The 24,104-nt window shown below is 42.0% G+C and overlaps 1 protein-coding gene across 17 annotated transcripts in view; it reads right to left on the reverse strand.

The window, feature by feature from the left end:
* Mical3 (microtubule associated monooxygenase, calponin and LIM domain containing 3) overlaps window positions 1-24,104 on the reverse strand; it is a 202,530-nt gene that overhangs the window by 84,684 nt on the left and 93,742 nt on the right. For 13 of the 17 annotated variants that reach the window (XM_074076444.1, XM_074076454.1, XM_074076453.1 and 10 more), the window contains exons 5-19: window positions 23,763-23,864; window positions 22,721-22,876; window positions 21,585-21,685; window positions 19,140-19,397; window positions 18,652-18,767; window positions 17,529-17,655; window positions 16,207-16,303; window positions 13,846-13,993; window positions 11,448-11,644; window positions 9,552-9,664; window positions 9,413-9,475; window positions 8,775-8,948; window positions 7,060-7,143; window positions 3,365-3,463; window positions 1,545-1,601 (exon numbers count right to left, since the gene is read on the reverse strand). In XM_074076444.1, the coding sequence (XP_073932545.1) occupies window positions 1,545-1,601; window positions 3,365-3,463; window positions 7,060-7,143; window positions 8,775-8,948; window positions 9,413-9,475; window positions 9,552-9,664; window positions 11,448-11,644; window positions 13,846-13,993; window positions 16,207-16,303; window positions 17,529-17,655; window positions 18,652-18,767; window positions 19,140-19,397; window positions 21,585-21,685; window positions 22,721-22,876; window positions 23,763-23,864 (1,892 nt within the window). The remainder of the gene's footprint in view (window positions 1-1,544; window positions 1,602-3,364; window positions 3,464-7,059; window positions 7,144-8,774; window positions 8,949-9,412; window positions 9,476-9,551; window positions 9,665-11,447; window positions 11,645-13,845; window positions 13,994-16,206; window positions 16,304-17,528; window positions 17,656-18,651; window positions 18,768-19,139; window positions 19,398-21,584; window positions 21,686-22,720; window positions 22,877-23,762; window positions 23,865-24,104) is intronic. The other 4 variants (XM_074076459.1, XM_074076458.1, XM_074076457.1 and 1 more) reach the window with 2 other exon arrangements.

The following is a 24,104-nucleotide window of genomic DNA, read 5'->3' on the forward strand; positions in this document are numbered from 1 at the left end:
TGTACTGAGGAATCCAGCTCCTAGGGAAAAATAAAAGTCTCTGCACACCTTGTTACCTCTTGAGCTTCAAACCCTACCTTTTTTCACCTTGGCATTGCAGCCCTCAACTTTAAATTATTTCTCCAGTCAATCTCTTTTTACTCAACATATTTCCCTCCCTTCTTTTTTTTAGACCTCGTTTTATTAAAAAACATTAGCACCTCATTAAATATCCATTCCTCAAAATTGTACAGTACTGGCTTGCTCCATGAAAATGACTACTTTTCCTTTCCTTCTGCTCATATTCAGGGCCTCATGCTTGCTATGCAAGTGCTCTACCACTTGAGCCTTGCCCCCTCAGCCCTTTTTGCTTTAGTTTTTCAGATAGGGTCTCATGCTTTTTGCCTGGGACTGGCCTTAGACCCCAATTCTCCTGCTTCTGTCTCTTGAGTAGTCAGGATTATAGGCATTTGCTACCATGCTTGGACCCTACTTTTCTTTTTGAGAGGAATACAGTGCAGCATGGAAAGGAGGAAGAAGCTTGGCACACGGTGCTTGTGGGAGAAGGCTGTGCCAACAAGCAGAAGCAAAGAAGACCCCAGCCAGTAGAGGTGCAAAGGATAGCCGCTTTCCACCTTGACCCCATTCTTCTCTCCAAGCCAGCACCTCATTCTGGCAGCACACAGATGCCTGCTGATAATATGGTCAGAGGGCATAGGAAGAGAGTGCCAGGATCAATTTCCTAATGTATCTGAGAAGCAACCTGATTTACCGCTTGGCATAAACTTCACTTCTCAGGCAGCAAAGGCAGAAGGGGAGGTAAAAATGAAAGGGAAGAGTTACGTGAAACTACCAACTACAGACAATTCATTCTGGCTGCAAAGATATTCCCTATAGGGAGATCTTCTTTAAGACTAGGGATAACAACAACCAAAGCTTCATAAGGTAAGCAGCCTTCTTTAACTGGGTATCTCTGCTATTCAATAATTATATTTAATCACAATCAGTGATTCTTCTCCTTAGTTTTTAAAAAAAGACCAGCTATAGCTTTTCACTAAGTACCCGTCTTGCCATCACCATCCTTTCCTAATCTTCTTCATGCCTGAAAACTCCTCACACTGCTCAGAGCACTGGCTCCTTTAGTATTTCTTCTTCAAGATTCATGACTATCAAGTGACACTTGCTTATTGACTTAGATCCTCTAAGAAGCTCTCCCTGGTAATCAATGCCGCTAGACCGCAGCACATATTTTGGTTATATAGGTAGTATAGTATGGAATGGGGAAAGGTGACAAAAATGGGAAGTCACCAGGCCCTTTATGAAAACACAAACACTTAGGATTATCATCCAGTTTGAATGCTGGCAGATGAATGCTCTATAGTGAATGCTATTTGCATGGGTTGAAATTGTTAGCAAAGAGTTCTGGCTCTTGGCTGGGTGACAAGTGTGCAAAAAGCAAGAGGCAAGGGGACTATTCCCATCCTCCCTTCCCTCTGCCCCATCACACAGCGTGCCCCATCTGTTTGGCTCTCAGCATCCCATGCCACAGGTTCATGCTCTTTTACCCTCTCAAGGCGGGGACTCTGCTTGCCACGGCTGTCAGCATCAAGATCCCTGTATGTCTGTTGGCAACAAAGTAGAAACTTAAGCTCCATTCAAATGCTCTATTTGGACCTAAGTGATGGCGGGAAACTCAGTGCCAGAAATTCAGAGTTTGTTTTCAACCTCCCCGACTGGTCCAGCCCAACTAACCAAAATCCCATCTTTATCAAATCCCACAACCTGGGACAATTTTTTGCACAGCCATTCTGCCCACTTGGCCTCCAGTGAGTTCAATTACATAGATGAATACAGAACTAAGGTTAGTACACAGGGGGAACAAACATGTTTCTCCCATGGTGGCAGAACATCAGAGGCATTCAATGCAAGGTTTAGAAGAGAGGCAGGTTTGCTGGGTGAAGATTTCCATAGTGAGGCATCAGAAAGGAAAGGTGGACAGATGGCAACTGGCTGGAATAAATAGCCATCACAAGAGCCCAGATGAAACTCCAGGGAGAGGAGTGGGCCTTGAACAGAAACATGGGACCAGTCATAATTTATTACAGGAGATAAGAGACAAAAATTAGAAACATTCTCAGTTAATAGAAAGGAATAGGTGTGTGCAAGACACAGATACCTGTAAGACAGGCACAGCTCTGCCTTGTTGAGCTGAGGAAACACTAACAGCAATCGTGAAGAAAGAAGACCACGCTCATCGCTAAGGATAACTAAGGATTTTCACCTTATCCATAACTTCTCACATGGCTACACTGATCCAGTGCCTGTGAGCATGTTGCCACAGGCAGGATGAGGCCAAGCTTGGGCTCCAGAGTTACAGGGCCCATATTCAGTTCCGGTTCCATTATTTACTTACCCTGAGGCCTTGTACAAATACTTGGCCACTCTCCCCTATGGCTCAGTCTATAAAATGGAGATAACAGTAGTACTTGCCTGCCTCATAGTGTTGTTGTGAGAACTGATTGAGACAATGAAATGAACTTAGAACACTGCCTGGATCATAGCAAGTGCTCAAATTTTTAGCTCTTAGAGACATGGCACTGGACTGTTACTATACCTATCTCAGTTTTTAGACCCATGGACAGGAGGTGGACCTTTAAAACTAGATACATTACTAGTGGTCACCTTTTAAATAGGCCACCTTAATTGAGAAAATGTCTTTCTACAGATTCTGCCCTCAGAATTATCATTTTATTTTGTAGGGATATACAACAAATGTCAGCAAAGCATTCTATAAACACAATTTATATAAGTGTGCTTGCCATAAACATAGGTTCATGTTCCCCATAGCTGTGTCTGTGACTGTTCTATAAAGCAGTTCTTGATGAGCTGCCTGTTGTGTGAGTGGCCAGATAGAGAAGGTTTGTTGGAAGAAGCTATAACCAAGAAGGGCCCTGAAAATCAAAAGGAACAAACCCAAGAGGAGGATCTATGAGACTTCCAAATGTTCATCTTAATTGGATGATATAGGAAGAGAAATTGAATTGGATATAGGAAGAGAAAATGGGCTAATTTAAATGCGGTTCTATAAAATGTAGCTCTCAGGGTTTTTAGGCCTTGGATATGTAATAAATGCAGTTTACACTTTTACTTCCTGGTTGTACAACTGTAATCCTGTAATATAGACTAGATTAAACTGTTTAGGGTCTGAATGTTTGGTGCACTGTCCCGGGGTCCAGTTAGGAATTGCTTATTTGTAGCCAATAAAAGTTGCTTCTGCTGCAAATGGTTTCTGCAAATGGTCTGTAACAGTTATCTTTGAAAAGACTGGTCTCTACTCAGGCAGGCAGGGAGACAGACAAAACACAGAACATGCAGAGAGGATCACCTGCTGGCCACTGTATGCCCGAGAGGGAGGCGGAGTAGGGGGAGGACAGAGTGTGATCACTTTTTTAGGGCAGGTCCGAGAACGTTCCTTTTCCCGTTGCTTTTACACCAACAGACACAAACAGAGAACATCGTTGAAACAGTGGCATGTGAAGGCTGGTTCTGATAGGGTTAAGGGGCATTGAAAGGCCCTGTTCTTACCCCTCTGCCCTCCACAGCACATCACTGTGCAGTCAGAGGGTAGCTTATCACGGTCCCTTGGCCTCCAGGTTGGACTGGCATCTTCTGTGAGGCACAGATGACATAGGTAACTATGTAGCTGGTAAGAATTTGTGGTAGAGCACTTTTTAAATGCCAGGGATAAAGCCTTTATCAGGGAAGTTGGGGACAAAGAAATGGGCTTGATTATAAGGAAAGAGAAAAGGCAGACAGGCCCACCATGATGAGGGTACCAGGTAACTTTTCCATGGCTTGGTCACACTCCTGAGGCAGCAAAGCAGCGCTCCCCTGAGAACCATCTGACAATATTCTACGAAATGCCTCCCACTTTCCCACCCCTCACTTGCACTAAAAAGTTCTAGTAAACTATCAAGAAAATCGAGAAAGCATAAGAAACAGGATCTAAGAATGTAGCATATTTTACTAACTAAATACCATATACATGTCCATGGCTTTTTCCTGGTTTTTCCCACCTGGTGCATTCCCTTCCTAGTGAGTCTGTCTATGATTCAGAAAGCTTCTTGATGTTTGAGAAACAATCACACATTACTCTAGGCCTCTCTGATACCGTCCAAGGAATTCTGTTTCCTGTGCCCAATGGCAGCATACAGCCTGGGGGCAGAAAGCCATGGAAGTTGATAGGCTAGGGTAATAGATCCACTGTTTGTTCCCATTTCACATGACAACCTATTTCCAAACTAGGCTGCTTATGTGTAATTTGCCTGTGGGATACGCTTCTGAGATCAAAAGGCAAAAGGGAGGGAAGGAAAGAGGTGCAGTGTTTATACAGGAAGATACAGAAGAGAAGCATCTGGCCAGCAGAGTTGTTATTCATTTCCCTCTTCCATGCAATGACCTAAGCTGGAACGGATCCTCCTGCCAACTCAGCCATGGCTGCCATGTGTGCCACGCCCTCCTGCCTCGGTGGGAACCACTTCAAGAGAAATACAGAGTGAGTCATAACAAGGTGTGGCCCATCAGCCCCCTGTTCCTGAAGGGAGACCATAGGTCAGCTGTTGCAGCCAAGTACATACAAAGGCCCAGGTGCCCAACCCCTCTGTCCCAAGTCTCTGGAGCACCTGGCACTGCATCCACCTCTAGTTTTCAGGAGATAAATTCAGAGGGCCAGGAACTGTAAGTTATGAGTTGAAAAAAGATTGAATGTGAGTATTATGCATTAGAAAGGGACAGAAAAATGGTGAGGTATGGTACTTCATAGGCTATCTCTCTGCAGCCATGTAAGTTTACAGTTCCCAACTCTATGTAACCTAAATCTCTTAAGAATCTAACAAGGTTTTCACTACTCATGGTCTTACTAACCAAGTCTCATGTATCTATCTGCCCGGCTGCTCTTCTAATTGTAATGTATGGTGTCCACTTTGTAGAACCACTGTTTGACTTTAATGGTTCCAGTCTGCTGCCCACATAACCTACTAGCACTCTACTTCATTAACTGTGACCATAAATGATGCAGGTGTAGGCTGGGTCAAACAACAGCCTTCACATAGGACCCTGCACAATACTATAGGCCAACATAATAAGAAGTGTTCATAAGAAGCATCATACAACCAAGCTCCTGAAGTCCCTTCAAGCTGATGGATTAGTCTTCAGGAGGACAGAGACCTCGGCTCAGCAGGCTCCCTGAGCCACACTCCCCTGCCAGGCACATGCTGTACACAGCCACCTGCCCACTCCTCACAGAGATCCTTCCTGACTTCCCTCTTGTTCTGATCCCATCTCAGGCCACATTTATAGGCAGAAGTAGAGACTACAGTTTCTAGATTCTAGTTTACAGTTCACTTCCCCTCAGCAGATCCTCAACTAAAAATCCCATTTCAAATCTTAGAGAAAGGGTAAGAAAGTAAAACACAAGTAAATTCTTTTTGGAGAGAGAGAAGCAGTACTAGGATTTGAACTCAGGGCCTAGTACTTGCTAGGCAGATGCTCTACCACTTGAGTCATGCCCCTATTCCTTTTGCTTTCGTTGCTTTAGGATAGGATCTCCCATTTTCTGACCAGACTGACTTCAGACTGTGATCCTTCTGATGATCTCTGCTTCCCTAACAGTGGGAGCTACAGGTGTGAGCTGCTGTGCTTAGCCACAATTCTTTTTTTTTCCTTTACTGTTGTGCTAGGTAGGGGTACACTGTTGCATTTATACAGGTTCCTACAATGTATCAAACATATCACACATGAATTCACCCCCTCGCTCTACCAAGTAAATTCTTGATGAACTTTTCTCAGAATATCTCCCAGGCATAGAGAAAAGAGAAGTTTGGACACTGCTCCAAGATTCCATCTCAGCTTCGTGGTCCTTGCCTTCCATTTGACATACTCTTATAAGGCTCTAAAAGCAGTGAATATAATTTAAATAAGGCCCAATGCACCATTCCCAGCAACAGAGGCCACTCTGAAGCTCAAGAGGCTGTTAAGGCCAGGTGTGGAAGACATGAATGGAACCCAGGGTCTGCTCATCTGACCTCTCAGCAGTCTGTTCAACCTCATGGCATCAGCTACATGAAAGACAATCCAAGCTCCACTCCATACAGCAGGAACTTGTTCAATGCTCACATGGGAGAAAAATACAATAGCAGCTTCTAATCTCTCTGACTGGTTTCCTACTGTAAACTAGGTGCCATTATCATCTCTTTTCTGTATTTTTAGGGTAAGCAGTTTTCCAGGGGATTCTGAAAAGGTTTCACTGAAAATCCCAGAGTTTTTTGTTTGTTTGTTTTGAGAGAGGGTCTTGCTATGTATCCCAGGCTGGCCTCAACTCATGATCCTCCTAACTCAGCCTCCCAAGTACTGAGATTACAGGCATGCACTACCCAGGCCCTACCATGCCCTACCATGCCAGGCAGTATTTTGTTTTCTTTGCAATATGGGAAAGGAACCCAGGGCTTCAAGCATGCTACCACTAAGCTACACCTCTAGCACCCCAAAAGAATATTTTAAATGTGGATAAAACTCCAAGAAAATAAAACCCCATGAATGCTTTTGTCCACAATTTGAAATAATCAAAATTGTATTTCACTACTTCTTTCATTTTCCCATTTCATATGACAGCTCAACTGCCCCAGTTCTCAGGAAGTTCTGAGGAAGGCAGGCAGGATTCTGCATCCAATTGTCACAAGGAAACATACTACCAAAAGGCCAACTTGGTACAAATGTCACACTCCCAAGGCCCTAGAGGCTAAAGTACCTAAATTTACCACATCGCTTCAGTTAGTTTCAACACCAAATTAAATTTGTCCTCATAACTGTTTTCTCAGTTTACTCTCAAGGAGTTAACTGAATCATGGATTCAAATCAGCATTGTCTATTAAATGCTTTCCCAGAATAAGCACAGAGCCTTCCTGTCCTTGTAAGCTAGGATTCTCAAGTGCAGACCTGAACATGGGCTGGGACAGGAGCAGGAGGCGGGTAGGAAGGCTGGGGCAGCAGTCCCCCACTCTGGTCCCTGGGCAGTTCCTTTACCTGTTTCCACTGGGGGATGGGAGCAGGGCGACCCTGCTCAGGCAGGCAACAGGACGGCTGGCTGACCCCACGCTCTTGTGTCGGCTGTGACACACAGGTCATATGTGGGTGGGGGACAGGACATGGAGACAAAACAAAATAAAATACATTAAGATAGGAGAATATAAAAAAGGTACCCTGGAGGACAGATCTATATACATCTATGAACTGTTGGGGAGGTAGGCAGAATTAGTTCTTAGATAGTTAAACTTACAAGAAAAGAAAATAGCTTCTCCCAAGCCAAAAGCAAGTACAAATAAGGAAAACAGAAGTTGCCATTCTTGTTACCCTTTTCCCAAACTCAATGCTCTGTGAGTCTAAACCACTAATTCTGATTTGGAAAACTAATCTTTTCTCCCAAAACAAGGAAAGCAACCCTCTAGTAGAGGCAACCTTCCTCTAATAGAGGGCATCCCAGCCTCCTGAGGTGGGTGGAACTCGGGGCTGCCAGGGCCTCTAAGCAGCCTCTAAGCCTCACAGTGCAGTCATCTTTCCTGTGAACTGCAACCTGAAACAACCGGAGTGCAAACACTAATAACCAAAGACAAGATGTGAGAAGTTAACTGTGGTCGACGCCAAGCAAAGGCAGTGCCACCCACCTGATACGCAGGCAAGATGGCTCCTGAGTGTGGAGAAGATGAAGAGAGAGAGACAGAATGAAGACAATGGAACTCCTGTCCTTTGGAATCTTGTAAGGAAGTTTTGTAAAACATTTTCAGCAGTGTAAAACTCAAAATCCCAACCCCTCCTCTTGTAAGACATCTTAGTGACCTTTACACGAGCAAGAGAGAGAGAAGACCTACAATGGATACTTCTCTATTTAGACTCTCATGCCTGACTTCAGGAGTAATTCAGTATCCACAATGTTTTCATTCCTAGTAATTTCCTAGGAAAAAAATCTGCACCACACCAAAGCAGCTTTATCATATTCACCTCTGTATCTTATCATGAAAGATGAGAAACAACTAAAACATCCAACATTAGAATAATGATTAAGATCATGATACTCACACACTGAGGAATGCTTGTAAAGAGTTTGGAGTAAGTCTTTCCTACGACTAAGTGAAAAGCACAAAATAGAAAACACGAGTGCACTGAAAATAAAGGCCCAAAAGAAATGCAGCAAAATATCAATAGGATTATGGATGCCAAAATTTCCTTTCTACTTTTCAGGTTTCCCTCAACGAGCCTGCATTTTTTGATGTTGTTGTTTGTTTTTTGAGACAGGGTCTTGTTATGTAGGCAGGATGGCCTTAAACTCAAGATCTTACTGCCGCTGCTTTCCAAGTGCAGGAATTTCAGGTGCTCACCACCACACCCAGCTTCTTTTATGATTTATACTTCTTTTATATTTCAAGTAAGTATGTATGTATGTATGTGTGTGTGAAGATAGATAGATAGATAGGTAGACAGATAAATAGATAGATACAAATGAACATTTTTAGAGCTCTCTGCTGATTTTTTTCACAAATGTCTCAGACTTGAGTTGAGGATAAAGCAGCCCTGAATGTGTAACATAGGCTTAGGAAACACTTATCTCTGCCACAGTCAGACAAGGAATAAACAGACCCTAGGTGTGAACCCACAAGGCCCAAGGTCTGTGGCAAGACCCATCTCATTGTATTAAGAAGCTCCTCTTTCCTGTATGACCTGGCCAACTTGGGAGACAGGCTTACCTGTCTCCTTATGCCAGCAGACTGTGCAGGTGCGTTCTCTTCAAATTTGGCCAGCAGCTGGGTTGCCATGTATTTCACTTTGTTCTGGTTCCCAACAGCAATATCCATCCTTCTGTCAGTCAGAGTGCTCACAAGTGTTGGTCTTTCTGCTCTGCAGTTCCGGGGAGCTTCCTCCTGCCCAACAACAAACACCAAGAACAGCTCCATTATGGGGTCCTCAAGATGTCCTTCCCTTGAAGAAGTATGGTTAGGATCTATATGGCGGCTTTAGGTTGAGCCTAACAGTATTCTTCAAGGCTCTAGTCACTGAACAGAGTGAGCAAGACCCTGGGACTTGAGGCACTACAGGAGCACTAAGACTTGTGTTGGCACCACTATACCCCAAGGAAGCCAATGTGCTTTATCAAACACATGATTCCAAAGAGACAAGGCACAAGTATACACATGTACATGTTTCCTGGGTGCTCTCCAGAAAGTTAAACAAAGGCAAAAGCCCACCGAAAAAAATATCTGCCCTCAGAAATTCTTGTAAAGGACAAATATGCAAAGATCCAGCAATACCAAACTTGGGAATTAAGAATTTAAACCAAAAAGGACAACTCAGTATAATTATTCTGCAAATCCCAGATAAATCTCACCTCTTCTGACTGACTAGTCTTTCTCCTCTTTCCAGCCCCATCCAAGTCCTTTTCCTTTTTGTCCTGTACCAAAACAGAAGGGAAACTGGATTATTCTGGTCAACACACCTTGCCATTGGCTCTTCAGCTATGAGTATACCTTGGGAGAACGCTTCCGGGAGATGGTCTGTCCGAGTTTGCTCAGGAAGGAGATGGGGGATTTGGTGGTTGCTATCAGGACTGCTTTCTCCTCAGCATTCAAGTCCAGTGTGTCTGTGAACAGAAGTTGGCAATGTTCAAGGATGGCCCTGGAGGGTGCCACAAAGTCCTGACCAGAACCAATCTCCCTTGCCGGGGAACCGAAGGAATCCCAGGGAGCTCTAAAGGGTCTTGACTAGGACAAAGCACGTACATCTCCATAAGAAATGACAAAAAGGAAATGCACACTTGGGTCTAGACATTGAGCCTTCTTTTCCCATTCATATACACAAAGCCAACTCTTTTTCCCCACTTAGGTTACAAAAACCTGTACTTTCACTTTTCAAGAGCTGGAATTTGCCTGTGATAGTTACAGCAGAGTTCCGAAGCCTCAACTTGCTGATTGAAATTTCAGAACAGGGAGGAAGAGGGAGAAAAAAGAGCGGAGAGATGTGTAGCTCAGTGTTGGCAGTTTGGGTGGATGTGGAGCTCTCAGTGAATGAGGAAGCTCAGGTTAGAGTTGCGGGTTTCTGTTGTAAGAACTGCAGATCCAAGCAGAAAAAGCCAGAGATGCCTTTAAGGGTATAAAGGCTATAGAGTGGCACCATAAACTTTGTGGATTCCAATGCTTTGCTAATAGCAACAGTAATTTTTAAAACAGTAATTGAAACTAAAGATGAATTGCTAACATTAAGTGCTCCCCATTTGCCAAACATTCTTCTTAGCTTATCACAAGGTAATTAAATACATTATCCCCATTTTACATATGGGGAAACTAAGGCATAAGGAAATTTAGTAAGTTGCCCAAGGTTTCAAACAAATGGAAATACTGGGATGCAAAGCCAGGTCAGACATCATGGTCAACACTCTCAAGCACAACACTGCATTTACTCCAAGGGACAATCAATGGCAACAGGAAGACTTTTTATACCACTGCTGAATGTTAAATGAGGCAGCAGGTTGAGGGTCAAGGAAAGATTTCTGGGGGACCCTAAGAGTTAGGAGTCACAAGAAGAGCCAGAGAGGGAAGAATTATAGAAGAAAGGAGAATGAATCTGGTAAGGTGCAGGACCACAGAAGCTAGGAGAAAACAGAGCTCCAAGGTAGAGGATACCATTACAGTGTTAACTGGTGTAGAACAGCCAAGTGTATGAGAGATGAGAACTGAGAAAAGAATTGGATTTGGTGGTTGTTTCTAAAAGTTGAGAACAATTTTGGTAGAACTGAGAGAGAAGTGGAATTCTTCTAAGAAGTGTCTCTAAGTTCAGGCAGTGAGCAGATAGAGGCCATAGCAGGGACCACTTTCTCAGAAGAGCTGGGTTTGAGACAGAGGCTGTATACCGTCAAGAAAAAAAGAGTTTAAGGTCCAGTATGGTGGTGGTTGCCTATAATTCCAGCTACACAGTAGGCACAGGTGAGGACCCCAGACCAAAGCCTGCCCCAGCAAAATGGTGAAACACTGCAAAATAGCTAAAGTAAAAAGGGATTGGCGTATCTGTGGGGCAGGGGAGGGTTATGTCTCGAGTGGTAGAGCACTTACTTAGCAAGCACAAGGTCCTGGATTCAAATTTCAAGCACCACAAAAAAAATTGGACAGTAATGATTTTTGCATGCTTACAGGTTAAGTGGGAGATTCTGAAAAGAATGAGTGGTTTGAAACACACTTCTGGAGAAGGGAAGAATAATGAAGCAAGGTTCCAGAGACTTCTGCTGATGGCCAACCCATAAAACCAGTGTAAGCCCGAGCTGGTGGAACTGTGCGTGGTGGTACTGATGGACAATGTTGAAAGAAAGAGAGGAAAGCTAGCAACAGCTCAGCAGGAATCCAAGACTCCATCCGCACGCCAAAGGCCCTTACCACCAGAGGACAGCAAGTCTTTGAACATCTCGTAGAACTGTGTCAGGTACATCACCATGGACAGCTTGTCAGGCTCCCCCACCGAAGCCATGTCCTTGCCTGTCATGATGGGAGGGATGCCCAGTTCCTTCTCAGCGATGTCAAAGGCCAACTGGTTATTCTTCTCCACACTTTGCTCATCCAAAGAATCAAAATCTCTGAGAAACATGAAGAAAAATGGATCAAGTTGGGCTGACTGTCCTCAAACCAGATGACCATGTGGTCATCATCATTTCTTGGTTTTTGGATTAGACCCCAGGAGCAGATCATCACTGGATCTGAGAGCAGACCTGCTCATCTCGCTTCCTGTTCTCCTGTCCTAATTAAGGAAATGCACATAATCCAAGGGAGAAAAGATTGGAGACCTACCTAGTAAAGGAAAAAGGAGAAAAGTTGAAAAGACTACTCTTATTTTTCAAGTAACACAAATGTAAGCTCAGGATGGGAACTATCTTTAATATGTATTCTCCTGTACCTCCTGTGAAACTAATGTCTAATAGATACAAATCCTATCCAGATCAGATTGCTCCCTACAATCCGGGACAACCCTTGACCTATCAGCTCCAGTAAATCTTACTCAGCTTTCTCCTGAGGGGAAACTTCAAACCTTCCTCAAAAGGTTTTTCCACTGCTCATTTTTCTAAGTATCTAGATCAACAAACATCTCCCACTAGGTTTTAAGCTTTTAGCTATTCAGAGTAATGACTCCTTGCATTTTTCTTTAGGTGAGTTCCAATTAATCTCACACTCTTATTTTGTATTAACCAATTGACCCCGTGGCATTTTTCCATTTTTCAACAATCACTTTTGTCTACAGATAAAGCCAATGACCTATGGATGTTCATCTAATTGAAGTCACTGTTGTCAAAACAGTGCCAGATCACCTATTCACTGCTCTGTGTCTGCTATAACTCCCTTGGGCCTTCTCCGGGCCACTTTTGGAGTGTTCTAATAGGAAGGTGTCCCCTCTGCTCCACATTCACTCTCCATCCTCTATAAGGTCCCCTCATTACTTTTTCCTTCACCTTTCTTTTCCCTGCCTTCCTTTTGCACTAGAACTGGCTTACCTCCCCATCTTTGGAAGTGCTTTTGTGTCATATGTCACCTTTTCAAGCTGCTCTCCGTTCCCATTCCCTTTCTTTGGTGGAGGTAAAAATGTAGCATTTTCACGTACTCTTCTCTAACTTTTGGATGACATCACTTATTTTATCCAAGTACACAAGAAATCCTATATACACCCCCTTTGAATTTTTACATTGCTGGGGATGGAACCCAGGGCCTGGTACAAACTAGGCAAGCACTCTACTACTAAGTAGCCAAAACCCCCAGCCCTCCATTTTTTTTTTTTTTTTTCTTTTTTTGAGACAGGGCCTCACTATGTTGCTCAGGCTGACCTCAAGCTCTCAAGTGCAGGGATTATAGATGTGCATCACCACACGCTAAGTCCTTTTGCTTTTTTTTTTTGTGGTGTTGAGTATTGGAGACCCTACACATGCTCCTCATTTTTAATACACACTCTGCAAGACTGTCTTTACTAGCTCTTACCTCGTTACCTTATAACTGCCATATAACTACGAACTATTTCTCTTAGGTTTCCTTAACCAATCATTAAAACAAACAAAAATGTGGACCCTTAAGTGAATCTAATAATAAAAAAGACAGGCAGCCAAAATAACTCAACATGCTCTGCTTCTTCTGAATCTGTTTGGCTTCCATGGTAACAAATGCCTATGGGGGAAATCTAATTGCACTGGTTATCCTGTGCAATGATTCTGTAGATAGGTGGGTCGAAGAACAGCAAACAAGGAGATACTAACTTGTGTAGAGGATAAGACTACTTGTGCTTCATGAGCTTAACAGAGGATGTTTGTAAAAAGTAAAGTCCCCTTAACAAAGAAAACACCAGAGAACCATCATAAATTGGGTAAGTATTCATTGTTTTCTGTTTCATTGGCAGTGACATATTTGTTTTGAGCTAGCCAAGTGTTCTAGCCAGGTTTCCCTTGTGACCAATAGCATTTGAGAGATAGCTGGCCAAAATGAAGAGTTCAACCCAGGGCCAATAAACAGTTTTCTTTTGTGTGAAGCTAATAAGCTCAGGTGGGTGTTAAAACCCGTTTTTGACCTTTGCAATACTGTGGCTTTAAAACATTCAGCTAACCTTTGCTGGGTTTATCTATGTAACTCTTGATGCATGGAGTTTGAAATATAAGTAAATAAAAATCCCAGCCTTCTAGAGAAACCATCTTATTATGTATCTTATTCTAATAAAAAGTAGAAAATTTACCTACTTGGTAGCAGGATGCTCTGAGATCCTTGGTGGACATAAAATAACATACAAAGTTTGGTCACAACTTACATCAGATCAGGGCGGTATCTGTGGATAATTGCACATAGGGCCAGGCCACTTTTCCAAGACATGGTGAGATCTGTCACATTTACTCCTGCATAGCCATCTGTCTGCCTTTGGCACCAACCCAACAGTTTGCTTGAACGAGCTACAGACTCTAAAACAACAAAAACAATTGTTGGAAGTGTGGTCACCTAGTAACACTGACATAGGATCCTCTCTGTAGTACTCATATCCAGATGGAAAAAGTACTGAGGGTAGGGACAAAATGGTCAGTAAGAGCTTCTAAAGAAAACATGAAGTTATGTAACTCATTATCACAACAGTATAACTTTAGGTACCAATTTATCCAGATTCCAAGGTCAGTGTTCATCCCCTGGACCTGCCATGCTGCAGCTGTGTCCTGGTGTCCCTTCTGCAGACTGACAAAGATGGCAGCAGTCTGCTGACTTAGCTGTCACTCTCACTGGCAAGAGCTTCAAGATCTCCCTGGAGAGTTACCTGGCAACTGGCTGAGGAAGCCTTTTCTTTCACAGCAACACCAGGGAGATTAGATTAGAAAAGGTTCCATTCTATCTACCACACCTTAAACAGCAAAACAAACAAAGCCTTGCTCTCACATTTTCTAAGATACTGAGCAATGTGTCAAGTGAAGAAGCTGTGCAGTGACACTGACAAGGCCAAGGACCCCAGACCGGAATAATCCCCAGGTCCAGATCAGCACCTTATATTATAAATGATCACATCCTGAGACACTAAACAGGCAAACACATATACTTGGATGCTGCCCAGCTCATTGACATGCCTTCTAAAACTCAAACAGCCTCCCATCAGAAGAGCTCTGATGAGGATCATCCAAGAGAATATGCAAGCTCCTCTTCTGTTCAAGAAAGTATATTCTTTTCCCTAAGGCAGTTGAAAATATTTGTCTTTGCACTAAGTCATTTAGTGATTTGTGAATGTAAGATAGAAACCACATATCATAAAAATCTCTGTTGAGTCTTTCACAGTGGAAATGCAGTCAAGACTATACACAGAATCTCTCTGGTACCATCTTTTGGCTCAGACACTGATTTTACTCAGATGCTTCCCAAGTCTACATATCTGCCTATCCAATATGTACTGGGAACCTCAGTCTTTAAAAAAGTAACAGCCCTCTGCTCTCAAAGAGACGACATCCCAGTGGAGAAAAATTAAGATGTTTCCAACTGCCCATTTGTCCTTACATCCACCTTGATATTCCACAAGCATGTCAAATTCAAAGCTCCCAAACAGAACTTGAATCTCTCACCTTCCCTTCCTTGTTTAGACTAATGCAATATCAACTACAAATTCCTATCTCTTACCCATAACTGCAATCAGCTGCCAATGCCCATCAATTCTGGCTGCTTAATATTCTCTTTCACAGAACCAATAACGGGACTGACAAAACTGCTGCTGTCTCTAACCATCCACCATATGCCAGGCATTGTGAAAAGTGCTCTACACATGTCACATCCTCATGGACCGCAATAAGAGGGAGGTATTGTTACTCCTATTTCAAAGACAAGGAAAAGAATGTTCAGATATGCCAATTAATCTGTTCAAGGCCGTACATTTTGAAAATGGCAAAGCTTGGATGGGGATCTGGTTGCTTGTGGCCCCAAAGTCCAAGTTCATCTAACTGCAATACACTGCCTTCCTCTTTTACTATCCCCAGTTCAATATCAGATCTAGGTCTTTACTACCTGTAGTTTGACTACTGCAAAGTATTTCTAAGTAGTTTTCCTGCCTCTGGTGTACTTCCCTTCTCAGTCTATCCTACATATAGCTCACCAAATATACATAATCCCACTCTCCTTAAAAAAAAAAAAAAAATCTGTAGAGGTCCTTCATATACACAAAATATGGATGGCATGGCCTTTACATTTTACCACTGTACAATGGCAGTATCACAGGACCTGGCTAAAATGCCACATGCTCTATAAAGTCTCTCCCAAAAGTGTATATATGGAATGGGTGTGAACAAGCGCTCTCTGTCTGTCTCTCTTTCTAGACACACACACACACATCTCCCCTGTATCTGATTTGCTTCTATACCTCAATGCCTTAAACCAAGGTAAATTTTGTTGCGAGGACCTCTCTTGTGAATTGCAAGCCGTTCAGCAACATCCCTGAGTTCTGTCCTCTAAATGGCAGTAGCAAACCTAATCCAGTCATGACAAAAAAAAAGAAAGTTCCCAGACACAACCAAATGGCCCCTGTAGGGTAAAATCACATGCTATAGAACACTGCCTTAAACAGTACTATGCACATGCAATGGCTGGCTGAAGGGGTGAAGACTTCTTTGAATGGGTTACAGTTTTTGCAAAGGCCATTACCAGAACTCACCATTGCGAGTCAACTTTGGGGTAGTTCGGGAATTCACTATGTTCTCCATTTCCAGATGAATATCTTTTGTTTCTCCAGTATCATATAAATGGCGCACCTGGCAGGAAGTTGAAAAGAAGGAAAATCAAAGTAAGTAACAAATCCCACCTAAAGGGAAAATGACTAAAATGGAAGTTTGGGAAAGCAGGTTAGCTAAAGTCTGTTTGTTCACTTGTATTTTTTGGTGGTGCTGGGGAATCGATCCCAGGGCCTTACCCATGCTAAACATATATGCTCTAAAACTAAGCTACAACCCAGCCCCATGGTAAAGTTTAGACAGAAATTATGGTGTGGCCACTCAATCCTTTATGGAATGAGACAGGAACTATAGAAAGAAGTACCTATTGAAGAAGCTGTGACAGAAGTTAGCACAGTGGAGGTCTGTCTAGACAGTCTCTATTGACAATCAAAGTTGCTCACTAACCGATTTTATGGACACTATATGACATACATGTACAGAAGACCTAAAGGTGTAAGCTTCAGGTAGAAGGTGAATAAAAAGTTACTCTAGAACATATATATCAAATTGGTTTCTTCCTAAAAATTTGTTCTACTCTTTGGGATTGTAAAATGTCTTTCTTAATAGAGTAATGAGGCTTACAGAGATTTTGAGGAACAACTCCACTGTACAAAACCCTAAGAACAGCAACAATACATCTACTTACACGGTATACTTTATCTTTCAAAGTCCTTTCAAGTGAACAATCTCATTTGCCCTCACAATGATTCTGAGAGTAGGCAGGGATTTTTATCTGCATCACTCAGATGAAAAACTGAGGTCCAGAGAAAGTGAAATGACGAGTGGTGATAATACAAGTGGAAGTCATATCTCCTGGCTACTGAACAAAAGTCTTTTCCTCTACAATGTGTGATTTGAATTAGGAGGCAGGGGATGAACTAGGTTCACCATTTTGCCATTGTATGTATTTATTTTTTCTACTTTTTGAAATAGGGTTTCACTATGTAGCCCAGGCTAGCCTCAAACTCGAAATCCTCTTATTTCAGCCTCTGGAGAGGGTGGGGATTATAAATGTGCACATCATACCCATCTTGTGTCACTTTTGATCTTCTGCAAGTCTTTCGACAACTCTATGCGTTAGCTACTCAATATACTCATGCAAAACAACACACTTTCACCAATTCAGAAACACATGAACTTGGATTACACAAAGTGTGTATGATTTTAATATCAAACATAGTTAAACACATTTTGATATACAGAATTCTGATCAATCCTGAAGATAGGCAGAATTATACGTAAATGACCAGGAGACTCTTCTTACCTGGCTTGGCCGGAGGAAGTTGACATTGATATTGGGATACCTAGTGACAGGGTCGATGCTATATTGGCTGAAGTTTTTGCTCACATTCTCAGGGGTGGTCTGAGGCAGCAATCTATAAATGCTTTCCCTGTAATAACACAACAGTGCACTCAGCAGTGACAAGAACCATAAATAGCTCCTTTTCCTTTTGCAATATTTCTGTTTTGACTGTTAAATTATCTGACACATATAGCAAATCGTCATCTGTAGTAAGTTTCCACAAACCTTCTATTAGCCTTACACTCCAGACCTACCACTCTGTGATTCCACAGGCACTAGAGTAGAGAAGTGCCAAAGAGAAGAGCGGGGACAACCTGTGGGCAGTGACAAATACCTGGGTCCAATTTAAAAAGCCGTTTGTTTTTGAAGTGTGCCAATATTTACTATAATTTTTAAGAAACTCAAGTGAAAAAAGAACTTTCCATCTCATTCAGCCAGAATGCCTTAAATAACAGACTTAAATAAAGTTATAAAATAATAATAAAATAATACTGACTACCAATATCTTCCAGGAAATTTCATCTCTTTATCTCTACTGTTAAGGTATTAGGTTCTTGATAAGTAAGCAAACCCGAGGGTTTTTATGCTTCATTTATAAAAATCTGCTTCAAAACATCTGACATTTGGGGGTTTAAGAAATATTTACAAGCAGTTTGGTGGCTTCCTTTGAATCAGTTGCTTTTAATTTCTTGTATTACCATACCCCGTATCACACTAGACTCATTGATATAAATCTTCTTGGATTAAAGAGGATCTACCAGGTGCAGTGGTATATACCTGTAATCCGAACATTTGGGAGGCTGAGGCAGGAGAATCTTGGATTTGTGGGCTATATTATGAGATGCTGCCCCAAATAATAAATCGAATTTGGAGAACAATAAGAGAAGAACAGTAAGATTAGATCACCTTGAGGTCTCTATTTCTATGATTTTATAAAACAGTATCTTGCCTTTCCTCTACTTAAATATGAAAATATCTTTAATAAGAAGGACAGAAGGAAGAACTTGCACTCAGCCTAAGGAATAAACCACTCCCTTTTCCCCCAGATTTCCCCTGAGAGGGATCTATGGTTTCTTCCCATTACCTCTCTGCCAGGACTTCCAAGGGACTGGTTCCTAGAGACCAACTTCGTACCATCCAGGCAGAATCCATAGCAGCTAAAAAGCCCCGGGCTATACCTGTTCCCATTGGCCAGAAAGGCTGTGAAAGAGATATAAAACAAAGTTAAAATAACTCATCTTTTGAAAGAAGGAAGCTAAACTAAGGTACAGAGAAAGAATTTACTATTGACAAGAGTATTTGGCCACTGTTCGTTCAGACACTGGACTTCTGTACCTCATAAACTGGTAAGAGGGGCAAGCCACAAAGACTGCAGAATTTCCACCCATACTTAACAAGCCTGGGTCTCTGGGGACTGCTATCCGCTCTCCTTGCTGGTGTACTGCTGCATGAAGTCTGCCAACACTGTCGACACTCACTCCACAATCTCCATACCCAGATTTGCTATTCCTCATTATTGCTGTTTTACTACTTTGGCCTATACAGTTAAGTGCAGCCACTGTTAGCACTCACCTCTAGGAGGCTGTCCCCAACCAGAGCCACTAATAACTGGTGTCCGTTATGCTCCCGTACCAAGGCAGCATTCTCAGAGGCGTACATACAAGTAAAGTCAAACATGGCCACATCGGGCTGCCCATAGTGATTGATGGCAAAATCCAGAGAGGGCAGCTGTTGCTGGGTGGAGAAGTCTGCTGCTTCTCGGGCATAACTGAGTAGGGCCTCCTGGTCCACGTTCTCCCGGGAGAGCAGGAGCTCTGTGTCAGCATAGTCCTGTCCAAGGAGAGCAGAAGTACAAGATGGAAAAGCCCAGGTGGGGCTGTCAGGCTTAGCCAGACAAACTCTGCAACATACATCAGATATAACCTCATTTCACAGCTTTCCCTACCTCTAAGGTGATTACATTTCAAAATCAAATCTCACAGATTAAAAAAAAAAAAAAAAAAGGTTTGTGGGGGCCTGTTTATAAGAGTGAACGGGCTTTGCTGCCCAAAATCAACCCTGGCTTTTCCACTCACTAAGAAGCAAGTCACTACACCTGTAATCCTGGCCAACCTGCCTCACTGAATAGTTCTAAATATCAAATAAAATAACTCATGTGATAGTACTTTGCAAACTAAAAAGGCACTTCACAGCTTATAATATCCTCCATGATCATTATCTTCTAGGTAGAAGATGGCTTTTGGCAGCTGCATACAGGAAACACAGCCTTGCATAGCTTTCATGCCCTAAGGAAGAACCCAAAACCTTTAGTCTCAAAGAGCTGTGTAGGTAGAAACAACAGTAGACCAGGAGGAGGGGAAGGAAAATGGATCAGGGGTTTTCAAAATTATATAAAAGATTCTGCAAGGCTCTACAGAAACCCACCAACAAAGAAAAGTGAGAATAACAGAAAAGGATTCCACATAAGGGACTGACCAACTCCTTTTCTGCTTTGGAGGTTTCTGTGTACTGAGCCAAGTCTTTATTTCTCCTAAAGTGGGGTCGATGGTTTCCAGGTGCTCCTGACAGTACTTGTAGCCACAATGACAAGATGTCAAAAGCCAAAACACAAACACTCAAGTTGGTACTAGAAACAGTGTTTGTTCAACATTAAGTGACCACAATGGGTTTAGTATTTAGCAGCACACTTTGGAAGGCATGACCCCTGCCTCTACAAAAATAAAGAAGAGAAATAAATAAAATCTTGGCATTCTAGATTGCTCTTATCCAATCATCACTGATAACACACTCTGCCCCAATGGTAGGTTTAAGTCTTAACTTAGCCCCAAGGCATCCCAACTGCTTTACTGACAGCAATATAACAGCACTAGATAATGAAAAAATAAAAAAACACTTTATAAAGCATCTAGGCAAACACATCTTGCCTTTGTTTGGGCAAAATGGGTTGCACAAATTTTCTTTGTCCAGTTGCTCCCTGCATACATACAGGACCACTATGCTGAGAAACAGACACGAGGTTCATGGGTGGGAAGGACACTTTGTGCTACAAGCACGTGCTTGTCAGCTCATTCCCCACTCTGCTCCCAGATAAGGGAGTAGTGTGACTCATATCAAAGGGACTTGCTGCATTATACTCCTGCAGAGACAAAGTGTTCCCTAAGTTCAGCTTTGAGTCTGGGGGGAACTGTACAGGCCTGAATCATCACATCTGAGGCCTCTTTGCTTCTGTCTCCTCACATGACAAGAATGACAGTAATTCTAACATTCACACCAATAAGACTTCAGTCGCTCTCCTAAAGGAACCATCCACACTGCGATTCTCAGATTTCACATCATTACCTCAGGGCATATCATACAATTAGTCACTTAGAAAAAAGGCCAGGCTAGACCTGGCTGAGGGTGGATATTGGGCAACTGTTCAGTCAGAAAGAGGCCAAAATGTAGCCTGAACTACTCAGGATTGCCTGGACCTCTTATGAACATATCTATAGTAAAACCAGAGCCATCATTAGGCTGTTATAAACACCAAGTGTTGCTTATGGGTCCAATTCTTCCCTGTCACCTCCATTCACCCACCGAAAAGAGGATCTATGGCCCAAATAGATATACAACTGAATATAACCACAAGCAAAATCACCTAAAATCAAACCACATATTTATGCATGAAGTGATACCTGAGGTTTGCTATGAAACAATCCAATGGCAGGAGTGGGGAGTGAGCTGGAGTATTATTGAAATAATATTGGTCATGTTGGTAAATGTTAAAGCCAGATGATAGGCACACTAAGTTCATTATATTCTTCTCCCTACTTCTGTTTATATTTTCAATTTTCATTAGTAAAATATTTTTAAAAGTTCAATTAAAAAGTATAATGGGTTTCCAGCAGATGTTCTCAGTGCTCACTTTTATTCCCTTGAAGGAAAAAACCCATCAGACAATAAAACTCTTTCTCTTGGTAGTCATAGTAAGCAGTTAACAAAAAAGGGGCTGGGGTTGGAAGGAAATCTAGTGCTCACATGCAGTATCACCCCTTTGTCCAGTAAACTCTGTTTTTTGGCCGTCATAACGAAATAGTGTGTATCATCTTTGTAGTAGACGATGTTCTCCAAATCAATACCTGTTACAACAAAAAAAAAGTGCTATAAGTATTTGCTGAGATTAGGAGATTAGGGTGCCAGACTACAGTTGGGTCTAGGAGACAGGGCTGAAAAACTGGAGGCAGGAAAGATATTTAAGCCCGATTCTCACACTCTGCACATTTAGTTCATAAAATTAAGGAAGTTTTGTTTCCCTTTATATTGTTCTGTAACTCATTCGGCACCTTAGGTTATCCTGAAAAAAAGGAGCAAAAGTAAACATAAACATAAGAAAGGGAAAAACAAACCAAAACAAAAAAGAGGCTAACCTCTACAAGGGGATATGGGTTAGTTACCAGGTTAAACCTCTTTGACAGTCATTAAGGAAGCTGAAGGAATCTCCTACTCTTACAAACAGGATAGATGTCTGCAAGCAAAGTAAACTACTGACTTCTTAACTTAATTAATCTAAAAATTAAATGTAATGGAAAGAATTCAAATTTTAGGAAAAAGAAGATAATTTTTTGATTGTAGCAAAGTATGTAGTCAATCTATTCAAATGCTGTCATACAACAATCTCATTCTTACCTAGGCTGTGTTTGATTGTGACCTCAAACTGGAACTCAAGAAGATTACTTTTTTTTGGAAGAAATGAAGTTTGAACTCCATCCTCCTTTTCCCACCTCCCAAGTAGTTGGGATTACAGACATGAGCCACAGTACCTGGTGGGTTATATTCTTAATACCTGAAGTTAGATTCTAAGAAAAATCAGATAGCTACTAACTGGAAGCTTGCTCCATCCAGCAACACAACTCAGCATTGCAATGCAGAAGTAAGGGGTTGGGGATGAGTTTAAAAGAAAATAAAAACCAAACCCAAAGCAGCCCAGCCCAGTCCCTGTGCTAAAGAGTGCATGGGCACATATATTATATTAAGAATAAAGGACAGAGTGATGAAAGAGGAGAGGGCAATAACACAATAGTGCCACTGAGGTCACCCACTCTAAAACCCCCTAGAGGAAAGTAACTAGTGGTTTCCCATGTCTGTCCTTTTTGATCTGGGGCATCTATACCAACCTGTGGCTTCTCTCAGTTCCTGGAAAAACTTTTGGTTGAATATAAAAGCCACACCACTGATCTCCTCTACCTTGGCTTCTGCAGTTGTATTTCGGTTAATAAAATTTGCTGTAATGGCAATGGCCAGTTTGCCACGAAATTCTTTCCGACGAAATCCTGGAGGGAGAGAAAATTTCAGAGGTAGAAATAGTTGGCTAGAGTGGATGATCATTTCAAATGAGGAAGTTTGAAGACATTAGGGAATGTGGGGGATGAGAATCAATGAAAAATTTTAGGGCTGTTCTTCTGAAAATAAGCTCCTTACCTACTAAAGAATATGTAACAATTCAGGAATGAAGTCAATGTCTCCCATATCATTTTTTTTAATTTATTTTTTTATTGTTTTATTATTCATATGTGCATACAAGGCTTGGGTCATTTCTCCCCTCTGCCCCCACCCCCTGTCTCCCATATCATTAACAAACAATTTGACCCCCAGTACAACAAAAATATAAGTAAATAAACAAATAATAAATAAAACAAAACAATATGAAATCTGTCTGAACAGGATACCAGTACTGAAAATCCCATTTAAAAGGAGAAGGGTAGCCAGATGCCAGTGACTCACACCTGTAATCTTAGCTACTCCGGAGGCAGAGATTAGGAGGATCATGGTTCAAAGCTAGCCTGGACAAATAGTTTCAGAGACCCTATCTCGAAAAGACCTTCACAAAAATAGGGCTGATGGAGTGGCTCAAGGTGAAGGTCCTGAGTTCAAGCCCTAGTACTGTAAAAAAAAAAAAAAAGAATAAATAAAATTTGAAGAACAAAAAAAGAGAGGTGAAAGGGTGCTAGTTTATTAATATGTACATTAAATCCTATAAAGCCACTCCTCAGAGTACAGCTCATCTCCTTGTACCCTAACAAGAGTACCCTATAGGAAGTATCCCAAGCAGGCATTCAATTAAAATAGATAGCACACGTGAAGATGCTTAGGGATATGGACTCTGGGAGCACAGACTCCACTCTGCTATGAACCAGGCAAAAGTAAATAAGCTAGTACCTTCCAAGGTGTTCCTTCGGCCATCCCCACCGATGATCACTTCAAACTCATACTCTGATACAGGATGAGTTTTGGGATGCACAAGTGCCCGCCAACCTATCCCTGTGAACCGAAGACAGAGTGAAGATAATGAACCAGACCAAATTTCCACTTCAAATATACCCAGGTATACACAGACTGCAGAAAATCCCAAACCAAAACACTAAGTATAAAAGTATGGGGACAAGCCCCCAACAGAAAGATAATTTGATGAGGGCTCACAAAGGCACTTTTTCTGCTTTGGAATTTCTATAATACAAATGCCTACAAAGTCTAACACTACATCAAAGGCCTCTTCCTCAC

This window comes from Castor canadensis, chromosome 6, assembly GCF_047511655.1.
Source record: "Castor canadensis chromosome 6, mCasCan1.hap1v2, whole genome shotgun sequence".
Taxonomy (NCBI): Eukaryota; Metazoa; Chordata; class Mammalia; order Rodentia; family Castoridae; genus Castor; species Castor canadensis.